The 12,583-nt window shown below is 39.9% G+C and overlaps 1 protein-coding gene across 1 annotated transcript in view; it reads left to right on the top strand.

The window, feature by feature from the left end:
- The window catches only part of PRKCQ (protein kinase C theta), a 189,767-nt gene that overhangs the window by 82,680 nt on the left and 94,504 nt on the right, over window positions 1–12,583 (top strand). Inside the window, exons 5-9 of the mRNA XM_027838577.1 lie at window positions 2,367–2,398; window positions 2,497–2,582; window positions 4,919–5,048; window positions 9,571–9,680; window positions 11,428–11,551. Of these exons, the coding sequence (XP_027694378.1) occupies window positions 2,367–2,398; window positions 2,497–2,582; window positions 4,919–5,048; window positions 9,571–9,680; window positions 11,428–11,551 (482 nt within the window). The remainder of the gene's footprint in view (window positions 1–2,366; window positions 2,399–2,496; window positions 2,583–4,918; window positions 5,049–9,570; window positions 9,681–11,427; window positions 11,552–12,583) is intronic.

The following is a 12,583-nucleotide window of genomic DNA, read 5'->3' on the forward strand; positions in this document are numbered from 1 at the left end:
AAGCAAGAAAGCAGAAAGAAACCTCTGAGGAATATTTCCATGCTGTTATTATTGAGTTGTTTCAGTCATGTCTGACTCTTTTTTGCCTCTTGGCAAGGATACTGGAGTGGTTTGCCATTTCTTTATCCAGCTTATTTTACAGATGAGGAAACTGAGGCAAACAGGGTCAAGTGATTTGCCCAGGGTCACACAGCTAAGAAGTGTCTGAGGTCAGATTTGAACTCAAGAAGATGAGTCTTCCTCACTCCAGGCTTGGTACTCTCTACTGTACCACCTTTGGTGATGTTGATTTGCAGAAGACAAAGGCTAAGTCTAAAAATGGAAAAAAAAATGTTTATGAGTTAGAATTGTTAAGAGTATGGAGCTGCATGGAAGGGGACAGTTATCTCAATTACAAGTATAATTTTGCAGTTAAACTATAAGTGCCCCATCCCCACAACTCAAATTTACCAAAGTAGACATTTGCATTGGTCAACTTTTCCCCACTAGAACTAACAGGAAGATATGTTCAAAAGACTTAAGTGCCCTTTCACTATTCACTTATTTCATTCATGTCCAACTCTTTGTGACCATATTTGGGGTTTTCTTGGTAGAGATGCTGGAGTGGTTTGCCATTTCCTTCTCCAGCTCACTTTACAGATGAGGAAACTGAGGCAAATAGAGTTAAGTGACTTGCCCAGGGTCACACAACTAGGAAGTATCTGAGGCCAGATTTGAACTCATAAGAAGAGTCTTCCTGATTTCAAGCCTAGTGCTCTATCCACTGTACCACCCAGCTATCCTAAGTTCCCTTTCTTTCAGCCCTCAAATAGATTTGGTTTGAGCCTCATTGACTTCATAGGAAACTAGAAATTACTCCATATCTTTGATATGGGATATAATTTGATACTCATATCTTTGAGTCTCGGCACCTTTACGTGTAAAAAAATTATTCTCCTTTGTGGCACTAAGGTCACTTAATGACACGAATGCAAAAAAATGAAATTAATAGGTACAACCCAAAGGTTGAATAGGCGTGGTAGATCAATAGTCATTGGTCAGTTTTTCCTTTAATCACAGGGACTGTGGATTTAGAGATGGAAAGGTCCTAAGAGATCAACTGGTCAGACCTCATTTTTAGACCAGTAAATTAAGTCTCACAGAGATTAATTGACTTACCTAAGACCACATGGGCAGTAAATGCCAGAAGAGGGATTTGAACCTAGGTCAGACTTCTCATTCCAAATCTCGCACTCTTTCCACTATTACATAATGCTTTGTGCAGTTAGTGAATATCTCAGTATCTCAACACAGATCCTAAATCATTTTTGGAAATGAGGAGGAAAGGGATTCCATCGGTGGAGAGAGCTTCCTATCTAGAAACTCCCTCTACCGATAAAGATCACAGACTCAACTGAAATCAGGATCTTAGAGAGTTTCCTAGAACTCTGCAAGTTGAAGTGACTTACTCTGGGTCACACAACTAGCTTGGGTCAGAGGAAGGACTTGAAACCAAGGCTTCTTGACGCCCAGGCCACCTCCCTGTTTTCTATATTCTGTTCCCTAACTTGATAACGTTCTCCCTTAACTCTCTTCCTTTTAATAAAAGACCCATTCCAGGGTACTAAATGAATCTTGGTAACTTGGAGGGTGCTTAAGAGTGTTAGATGATCATGAAGTGAATATAAATCATTTCATAGATCCTACCTTCTGCATGTCTGAAAGGATAGTACAGCATATTAGCCTGGAAGCTGACAATTTGCTTCGGCAATCTGGAAATTATTAAGAGCAGCTAGGTGGTCCAGTGGAGAGTACCAAGCCTGGAGTGAGGAAGACCCATCTTCTTGAGTTCAAATCTGGCCTCAGACACTTCTTAGCTGTATGACCCTGGGCAAGTCACTTCACCCTGTTTGCCTCAGTTCCCTCATCTGTAAATTGAGCTGGAGAAGGAAATGGCAAACCACTCCAGTATCCTTGCCAAGAGGCAAAAAAGAGTCAGACACGACTGAAACAACTAAATAACAACAGCATGGAAATATTCCTCAGAGGTCTCTTTCTGTTTTCTTGCTTTTACTTCAGTCAGAACTTTCAATATCTACCTAGCTGTCTAGACAATGAATAAAGCAAAATCTAACATCTCACAACTACCAAATTCTTCAATTATTTAATTCCCCAAATATTCACTAACCCCCACAAATGACATGTGACAGTTGCTCACTGATCAAATGATATACCTGATAAATAGCTCTCTGCATTTTGGAATAGTAAGAAACAAATCCAAAGGGGGTGGGGGACTTGCACTGATGCAGCTGTTAAATGTTTAAAGAAAACGTGGCTCTGGTGGTATCCCTGGCATCCAACATAAACTACTTTGTGTTTTATTGCAGGGGCCTCAACAAGCAAGGGTATCAGTGCAGACGTAAGTAAGGAAGCTTCATGTCTTCTCTCTCTCTTTTTTTTTTTTTAGTTTGTTTCTGACTTCTTTTGGTGCTTATACAGTATTTTTTTTCTTCTCAGAATGTAATGCAGCAATTCACAAGAAATGCATCGATAAAGTTATAGCCAAGTGTACAGGATCAGCTGTCAACAGCAGAGAAACGATGGTGTGTGTTTCACTTTGTAGCAACCATGGGTTTGTTGCCAAGTTAGGGATTTAGAATCAGAAGACGTGAGCTGGAATCCTAGCCCTTTCACTGATTAGCTGGGAGATCCTGGGTGAGGTAGTTAAAAATCTCTGAACTTCAATTTCCTCAATTGAAGGTGAGAATAGTAAAAATATCAAGGAATACAATTAATAATAATAATTTAATAGGTTTTTATTTCCCTTCAATCAGTAAACATTTATTGCTTGCCTACATAGTGCACAGGCACTATGCTAAGCACTTGGGGATACAAAAAGAGGCAAAAGATGGTCCCTGCTCTCAAGGAGGTTGGAATCTATTGGGGGAGACAACTGTGTAAACAAGTGTATACAAAGCAAGCTATGCTCAAGATAAATAGGTAATAATTAACAAAAGAAAGGCACTAGAATTAAAAAAGGTTAAGGAAGACTTCCTGTAAAAGATGGGATTTTAGTTGGGATTTAAAGGAAGCCAGGGAGGTCAGTAGGCAGAGTTGTTGGAAGGAGAGCATTGCAGACATGGGGGACAGACAGAGAAAATGCCTACAGCCATTTGTTCATGGAACATCCAGGAGGCCAGTGTCGCTGGATCCACAAATATGTGTCAGGAAGTAGGGTTTAAGAAGACTGGAAAGGAGTGTGTGTGGGGGGAAAAGGTTAGGTTATGAAGGGCTTTGAATGCCAAGCAGAGCATCTTGTATTTCATCCTAGAAGTAACAGGGAGCCACTGGAGTTTATTGAGTAGGAGTGATACGAGTTTTAGGAAAATCGCGTTAGTGGCTGAATAGAGAATGGATTAGAGTAGGCAGAGACTCCAGGCAGGCAGACTCACCGGCAGGCTATAGGCATGAGATGATGAGGCCTACGCTAGAATGGCAGCAGTGTCAGAGGGAGAAGGGTGTCCATTTGAGAGATGTTGCACAGAGGTGAAATCAATAGGTTTTGTCAACAGCTGGGATATGAGGGTATTGAGGGTGAGATAGTGAGAAACTGAGCGTAATTCCTAGGTTGTACGTCTGAGGGACTGGGAGAACGGTGTTGCCCTACATAGTAACAGGGGAGGTACGAGGTGGGGAGTAGTTTAAGGGGAAAGATAATGAATTCCATTTTGGACATATTGAGTTTAAGATGTCTGCCGGACATCCAGTTTGACCTATCTGAAAGGCGGTTGGAGATGTAAGATTTGAGGTCAGGAGAAAGATTGGGGCAGCATAGGTAGATCTGATAATCATCAGCATAGGGATGGCAGTTAAATCCATGGGAGCTGATGAGATCCCCAAGGGAAGTAGTATAGAAGGAGAAGGGGACCCAGAACTAAACCCTGAAGGGGTGAGCTAGATGAGGATCCAGCTCAGGACGCTGAGGAGCAGTCTGATAAGTAGGAAGAAAACCAGGAGAGAACAAAGTATAGAGGAGAGGGTGCTCAGCAATGTCAAAAGCTTCGTTTATATAGAATTTTAACATTGTCAAAGTATTTTACACACATGCTGCTTGCTTCTTGTTCAACTGATACAAAGCATCTTACAAACTGATAAGTTATAAGAATGTAAAATAGCACTATACTATCCTCCTAATGAACCGTGGAGCCAGTCAGCCAATAAACATTTATTAAGTGCCTATGATACACCATGCGTCGTGCTAAGTGCTGGGTATACATACAAAGAAAAGTAAAAGATACTCCCCTTTCTTAAGGAGCTCACAATCTAATGAGGGTGAGTGACTAGAGCAAATAACTAGGTAGAAACCAGATAAGTACAGGATAAGTAGGAAATGATTAACGAAGGGAAGTCACTAGAATTAAGAAGGATCAGGAAAGACTTCCTGTAGAAGGTGGGATTTTAGCTGGTACTTTAAGGAAGCCAGGAGTCAGAGACAAGGAAAGAGAACATTCCAGATGTGGGGACAGAGAAACTTACAGAGGGAAGAGGAAATGTCTATATAATAAAAACCATGATGAGAATTGCAAACCATAGATAGAAATGAGTAGAAGACATTTAGTCACTAGTATTCTAAATAGCTCTTTTCCCTCCTTTTTTGAGCTATAAACTCTGTCTCTGCTAGTGACTTAAAATGAAGCTGTGTCCAAGCTTTGCCCCCACCTGTTTGTTCCTTGGGTTTACCGCTTAACAAAGAGGTTAGACAGTACCTGCCTTTCACAGAGGGTTGTTTAAGACGGTGAGAAAGGACTGCTATGCTCTTAGCGAGCAGATACAAAGTGATGTAGCAAATGCCAAATTGAAATCTAGTCATGCTGCAGTACTTGCTAGCCCTCTGAAAAGTCAGGCATTTCAGTGACCCCATGTGTTTGTTTCATTTCAGTTCCACAAGGAGAGATTTAAAATCGATATGCCTCATAGATTTAAAGTCTACAATTACAAGAGTCCGACTTTCTGTGAGCACTGTGGAACCCTACTTTGGGGACTGGCAAAACAAGGATTAAAGTGTGATGGTGAGTATGACCCCAAATGAGGGACATTTATCTATGAAACACAGAGGGAGCAGTGAAGAAAAATTCAGTGATTTCAAGGAAGGGAGTGTTGGGAGGGGCACAGCTCATGGAAAGAGGAATAGAAAAGGAGGACAAGAAGGGTGAGCTAACTTTGAGAAAACAGAGAGGTCAAATACTTATGATGCTTTTGTAATTGGGCATAGATATCTTCAGGGGCAGTAACTATGGGTGTTGTTTAGTCACCACAAACGTCAAAACCCCCTCTCGTGGATTGGAATAGTACAAGAAGCAAAGATTACTCAGTAACTCGTAAATACCCAATTGTCTTCTGTTATCCTCAAGTCCTGGGAAAAAATGGAAGACATCTTTTCTTCATCCCTGACTCTTCCTCCTTCTTCATCCCTCCCATATCTAATCAGTTGCCAAATTTTGTCCCTTTATAATATGTCTAGAAGGTCTGAGCTGAGAGGTTAGCTTCAGACTATGAAGGAGAGGTGCTGACTACATTTCCTTTGCAGCAAAAGGAACATGTCCAACCCTCATACATTTCCCTGTTTCACTAAGAAAAGAAAAGAAAAAAATTACATCTTAAAGCCTCTTTAATCAAAATACTCACAAGAGAGCAGAACTAGTGGGTCTGAGGAACATCTTTCTTCCTTTGCAAAATTAGAGAACTAAAAAACATCCTTTAACTACTAACACACACCACTAGCATCCCCCAACTTCTGCCACCAGTCATTGATGGAGCAAACAAGGCATGCCCTGAAACGCAGTCTCTTTGGTACCAGAACTTCAAGTCTCTGACTGTAATTCATGCCCCATAGCAAAAAGGGTGTGATATACAGGGGGGTTGGGGAAAGCATTACTCCTAACACTAGTGGTTGTACCTTGGGATCCTTGAGGTGTGGAAGGGTGCTCACGGAAGGTGTCTCCTTCCAACAGAGCTTTTTGTCTTACTTTTATTTTTAGAAAGCATTCTTTTCAGCTTATTTGTTTGTTCCCTTGAAACCCTGAATTTAAACGTATTCTGTTGTCCAATAAAACCAGTTTATTTCTCTTCAATGAATCAATTGAGGTAATTGATCTAAGATAGTTTTTTTTTTAGCAGTTTCCTTAATTTTTTTTCTTGTCATGCTTCTAACCTAAGCCATTCTCCCCATCTCATAATCCTTCCTTCTCTCAGACTTAGAGAGCAAGCACACACTTCTAAGAGCTCAGAACTTCTGGAAGAATTCCTTCATATTGTTTCTCAGATCACATGACCAACTTTGTTGTGTTCTTTTTTGACAACGTTCTTTCTTTTCGGTTCTGTTCTTTTCTTTCTCCCCCTCACCTTTCCCCTCCCCCCTTCCCCCCCCCCCCCCCCCCCTTCTTATCCTAATCCCTCCCCTTTTTTTTTCCCCCCCCCCCCCTTTCTTTCCCTCCTCCCCCCCCCCCTCCCTTTTTATCCCTGGCGTCCTTTCTGGCTGTGCTCTCTCCTCTTTTTCCACCCCCCTGATAATTCAATTTGCCTCCGAGTCTCCCTATGCCCTTAATCCTTTTCAGGTCATTTTTTTATCCATTTTCTCTCTATTCCCATTTCTTCCTGTCTTAACCTATAATCACTCCCATCTTCTCATATACTGTATCTATTTCTACCTACTCTTTTCTTCTTTTCTTTCTGCATTTCCCATGAAAATAACCCCAAAGAGGGATTTTATACGCAAGCACAAACCCAGACACCGTCTGCTGGGTTAGTAGCAAAGCCCCAAGACATCATTATGGTGGATACGATTGCCTTTCTTTATGACAGTGTTCTAGCCAGATGCAGGCGTAGATCTGTCCACTGCTATAAAGAGTGTGGAGAAATGTCCATCAGTGTGGGCCTGATCCCTGCTGACTCTCCTGCTGTGTGTCATTGGGCCACAGGGCATAGGCTAGAGAGTATAGATGATGCCACACAAGCCATAATCTTCGTAGACAACTCAAGCGTAAGTCCTGCTGACAGTGCAGAATCCAAGAAGGGTAAACCACCATCAACAGCAGTATCTTCATTTTTTGAAGGATGATTTTCTATAGATATTTGATTTCATTTTCTTGATTGTGTACTGCCTAAGAAAAGAGTAGACAAGGTTTTTTTGTTTAAACATTTTGAGCTGGTACAAAAAAATCTATGTGTACATATACATATATATAGATATGGGAGAGGCATTGCTACACTTTATACAAACACATACATATATATTTATCACATACATTTGAATGGGATACATGATAAATGCACCATTTTGCCAGTGTTCTCTTGGGCAAAACATTGAAATCTTTAAGCTTGTGGAAGGGCAGATCCAATTAATTCCATTACAACAAGCCCCATGGGAGTTATTTATATTTGTTGTTGTTGAATTACGATTTTGTTGTGTTAAATATTACTTAAAAATTAATAGGTTTTTCCATTGAGAAAAAATAAATAATTTTGAAAGACTTAAAAATTCTGATCAATGCAGGGATTAAACTTAATAGAGCATCAGTGATAAAAAATGTTATCCACCTCCTGACAAAGACATGATGGACTAAGTGTGCAGAAAGAGACACATGTTTTTGGACATGGACAATATAGAACTTGTTTTGCTTGACTATGCTTACTTATAACAAAAGTTTTCTTTTCTTTTTCTCTTCTCCCAATGGGGGCAGGAGAAATGGTTAGGAGAAAAACAAATGCTTGATAACTGAGAAAAGTTAATTTAAAAAATTTAAAAGCGTAGGTTATCATGTGGTCCTTGGGAACTCCCTTTTGTTATATGGAGAATTTTTTTTTATTATGATAGAATTCTCTTTTAAAAAAAAGACAACTATCTATATCTATATCTATATCTATACTCTACTACTACAGAGGATAAGTTTTCCATTCTCTTAATAAAAATAGGTACTCTTGTTCACGAACAACCACTCAGGTCTTAACGACAGGGTTTTAGAGTAGGATGCACAATACATAGATAACATCCATCTCAGACTTCAGTTAGAGAATTCAAGATCAATTACAGTCTAAGAGAGACAGGTGTGTAGTCTGCAGAGAAATGAAGGCATGGCTGGCCTACACATTTTGCTTGAAATGGAGATACCGCAGGGAATCAGTCCCACGAGATGGGAGGGTACGTTGAATGGGAGAATTCCATGGGTTGAGTGAGGTTCCAGGGTGAAGAGGTTTCCAGGGCATTGTAGAAAAAGTCTGGGAGAATCAGGAGTGGAGCCTGAGTGTCCTCCTCAAAATGAAAGTTCTAAGAACCAGCCAATAATAACAATATCTGTATTGAAATGAACAATTCTTCCTTACCTTTTTTTGCCATCTCTTTTGTGTTAAATGTGGGATTAAGTTTCTGGAAACTTCAGGAGGTGTCTATATATGTTTCTAGGAGAGTATTTATTATGATAAGAGTTGGTGTACATGGTTCTTAATCTATAGAAATAATATCCATCTCAGAAAGTCTTTACCACCAACCAAAGCATGGTTAATATTAAGAAGAGTTGCATTAAACTCTTTTGATGGTGATAATACCTTAGAACCCTATATTCTCATGGCTTTGTGAAAAGTACTCTTTCTGGCTTTCAGCAACTGTGTTTTGTACCTGGAGAGCTTAAATGACTCTTTCATTGATGCTTTAGTTAATGCTTTAAGTGGACTGCTCCTCAGCAGAGACTTAAGAGGCAAACATATATGGCTGTAGATTTCCATTTCATTGATTGACTTCTATGTCTTCCCATTATTTTGCTCTCAGAAATCCCTGGAATGCATGAAGTAATTCCAGAGATGTCTCATTCATCTATGGCTTTATCCTTAATTTGGTCTTAGAAATTGACCTTTACCAACTTAACTAAAGGAAGGAGGTTTTAAAAAATATGCTAAGAGGGTTAAAAAAAAAAAAGGTTAGTTTATTCAGCACTGCTGGTACCTAAATAGATTATAGGATTATAGATTTAAAGCCAGAAGGGACCTCATGGTTCATCTAGTCAAATCCTCTTATTTTAAATAAGAGGAAACTGAGGCCAGAAAGTGGCTTGTACAAAGTTCACACAGGTAGTAACAGAGCTGAGATCCAAACTCTGGTCTAGTGACTCCAGGTTCAGTGCTTACAGGCAGGATTTGAACCTCTATCTTTTGACTCCAAATTTAGCATTCCATAGAAGCTAAACTCTTCCCACAGTGCCAAGCCCTCTAAAAAAAAGTGTGGTCTGGCTAATTTTGTATATTTTGGTGCAAAGCTGCCTAAAAGTGATAGCCCAGAGGGCCTATTCAAAATGTAGCCCAACACTGCATAATGGATACTGCCAGTATCTAAAGATTTTGTGTTTGTTATTTGCTGTAAAATCTAATCCAATAAAAACAATTTAACCATCTCAAATCCATCTTGGACACTGATAGTTCTAAATAGAGGAATAGATGGAGAGATGGAAAAAAAGAAATAGGATGCATAGTCTAGAAACATGACAACTAGTCTTTCAAGGGAGTATTGCTCATTTCACCACTCCATTACTTTCTTTCTTTCAGCATGTGGCATGAATGTTCACCACCGATGCCAAACCAAGGTGGCCAACCTTTGTGGGGTAAACCAGAAACTCATGGCTGAAGCTCTGGCAATGATTGAAAGCACACAACAGGTAGGGAATGTTCTTTATAGCCAATGAATTTACTCTAGAAATTGAATTGGAGATGTATTTTACCAATAGGGGCCTTGTATCCACCACTATGCTAAGTAATCTGGGAACATACAAAAGATTTATAAAATACGTTTCAAAGGTCCTTGTAGTTTAATTTGGGAGGCCCATCACAAGTGAGAGAAAAATATACCAGAGTGTATGTTTCTTCAGGACTTCAAAATGAGTATGATTTCATCTGTGTGCATATTTACCCTACCAACACAGATCACAACCTTTCAGTGCCCTAGGATCAGTCAGTCAATTAAGAAGCATCTATTGAGTGCCTCGGGAACTAGTTTAGGAGGCAAAACCAAATATTCATTGCCCTCAAGGAATACAGGTTCCAGTGGAAAGGGGAAGACTTCATTGCATGGGCAGTGGGGGTGGAGGGAGCATGGTGAGGAAAGGCCTTTTGAAGGAGGTGGCATTTGAACTCAGTTTTAAAGGGAGGAAATAATTCAGAGAGGTAGAAGTGAGGGGAAAGGATATACCAAGCATGAGGAATAGCCTAGGTAAAGGCCCAGAGGTGGGAAATGGAATATCATGTAGATAGTCTCCATGACTTTCTCAGGCCAAAAAACATTCAATCACTTGCTGAGGCTCTACAGACACAGTCTAAGCTTATACTTGGAAGTCTTCCAGCTTGGCCAAAGACCTGAAACAACTTTTACTTCATTTATGTTATCATCAAGGACCCAGGGTTAGCTCCATGTTATGATAAACTGAGTATAATTTTATTGGAGGAAATTAGATAATATTTGGTTAGTTTAATCCACACCCAAATACCATATATTTGAAGTGGGTTGCGTTTTGTAGTATGTTTTTGTTTTTTTCCATTCAATATGCACTTATTCTCCTTTTAAATGGTCCTGGAATCTCTGCTTTAGTTCAAATCAATTTGAAATACTTCAGATTTTGCTGTGTTATAGCCTTAGTGTTCTCCTAGTGACATAAAATTCATTTACATTATCTGGAGATTCTGTTCTTTCAAGCCCTTTGGTGCCAACCTCAGTTCATGAATTGTCAAAGGATGCAGCCCATCCATTAGTGATGTTTGTTGTTTTTTGAGTAGCACTCTGAGGTTGCCTGACTTGATAAAAGCCATTTATTTAGGGACTCAGCCAACATCTAGGGATATCCCAGAACTGTAGGTGTCGGTCCAGGCCACACTGGTCTTTACTTTCTTGGCCTTTGCTGAATTTTGCTATCCTCCCCTCCTATCTGCCAGTCCTTCCTTACAGGTTATGCGTCTTTTATTTTTCAGAGATTAATAACTTATCAAATTGCATGTTGCAAAACCAAAACAGCACTGTCTTTTATTTTTTTCTCTCACTTGTTATAGGATTTATGTGGGAGGGTCAGTCAACTAGCAGAGAAGATTGGGGAAGACCGATGTATTTTCAATTTATGAATGGAGTGTAGGAATAGACCTCCCCAGGCCTTGGGATTTGACAAGAAGGATTGGGGGAGAAAATGTTGGCTCTTCATGGATGATTGGAAATGATACTAGGAAAGTTGCCCTCTCCTTAGACATTAGTCTTTTCCTTCCCCACAAAAGGAGAGATACCAAGTTTCAGACAGGATGCCTCAGTTTACTAATCCATCCAGGGTTCCAAATATGGGAATTTACCATGACTAGTGCTTAATTGCTGAGTTCGTCCTTTAAAAGAAGAGAGAATAACTTATTGTTCGTTTGTTTGTAACCCAGGCTCGATGCTTACGTGACACAGAACAGATCTTCAGAGAAGGTCCAATTGAAATTGGCCTCCCCATCCATATAACGCAAGGGGCAACAATTCCATATTTACCCATTTCTACAGGCGGAAAAAAAGGTAGCGATGATGATGATGATGGTACTAATACTAATGAGCATTTACATAGCCCTTTAAGGTTTACATAGAATTTTACGTATATTATCTCATTTGATGGGAGATAGGTGCTTTTATTATTCTCATATTACTGATGAGAAAACTGAAGCACGAGGTCAATTGACTTGCCCAGGGTCGCACAACTAGTAAGTCTAGCATTCTACTCGTTATGCCAGCTAGCTGCCCTAGGTGGGATCATTATTTATGATTAGCTCTCGCCTCATACCTTTAAAGTTCTCTATCTGGTCGTTCTATTCTTTATGAAATGCAGCATACTGTAATAGAGCACAAACTAGGAAACAAGAGGCCTGGGTTCTAGTCCCGGTTATTCTAGATCAGTGACTAAGAAAGTGCCTATTTCTTCATCTGTAACATGAGAATCATAATCACTGCCTACCTCATAGGGATGTCCTGAAGATCACTTCTGATAAGATGCAATGTAAATCGTCATACAAATATATAACCTCAAGTGAATTACTTCACTTCTCTTGACCTGTTTCCTCATTTATAAAATGATGGAGTTGAATCAGATAATATCTAAACTCTAAAACAGGCTTCAAGTGACTCCTGCTCTAATTAGAGTGGACACAGCTGATTGGAAAGGAGGTGAAAGAAGAATGCATCCCCACAGAGAACAGCAAGGGCTTCCCTGGTAGCAATGGGCTAGAAGTAGACAAAATGAAAAATTTTGTTTGAGAACAAAACTGGCAGTGGTTTGTGGGAACAGTCAGAAAATGGAAAGACCGGGCCAAAAACCAGTCTGAAGAAGGAGGTTTGAAGTATGTGGTAATTCAGCCAAATACCACCTCATATACATAGCTCTGGACTGCCTCCCTCAGAGGAATATTTTCCCTGAACTTTTGGCAAGATGCAACTCATTGCCAATCGAAGGTAATGGTTGGGCAAACTTGAGGAAAGATGACAACACTGCTATTAATATAGCCTGTCTCAGAGGTTTCCAGTTTTCCTCTGGTAATTTACCCCAGCAGATCCCTT

Source organism: Vombatus ursinus, unplaced genomic scaffold, assembly GCF_900497805.2.
Source record: "Vombatus ursinus unplaced genomic scaffold, bare-nosed wombat genome assembly UNPS02014830.1, whole genome shotgun sequence".
In the NCBI taxonomy this organism is placed as follows: domain Eukaryota; kingdom Metazoa; phylum Chordata; class Mammalia; order Diprotodontia; family Vombatidae; genus Vombatus; species Vombatus ursinus.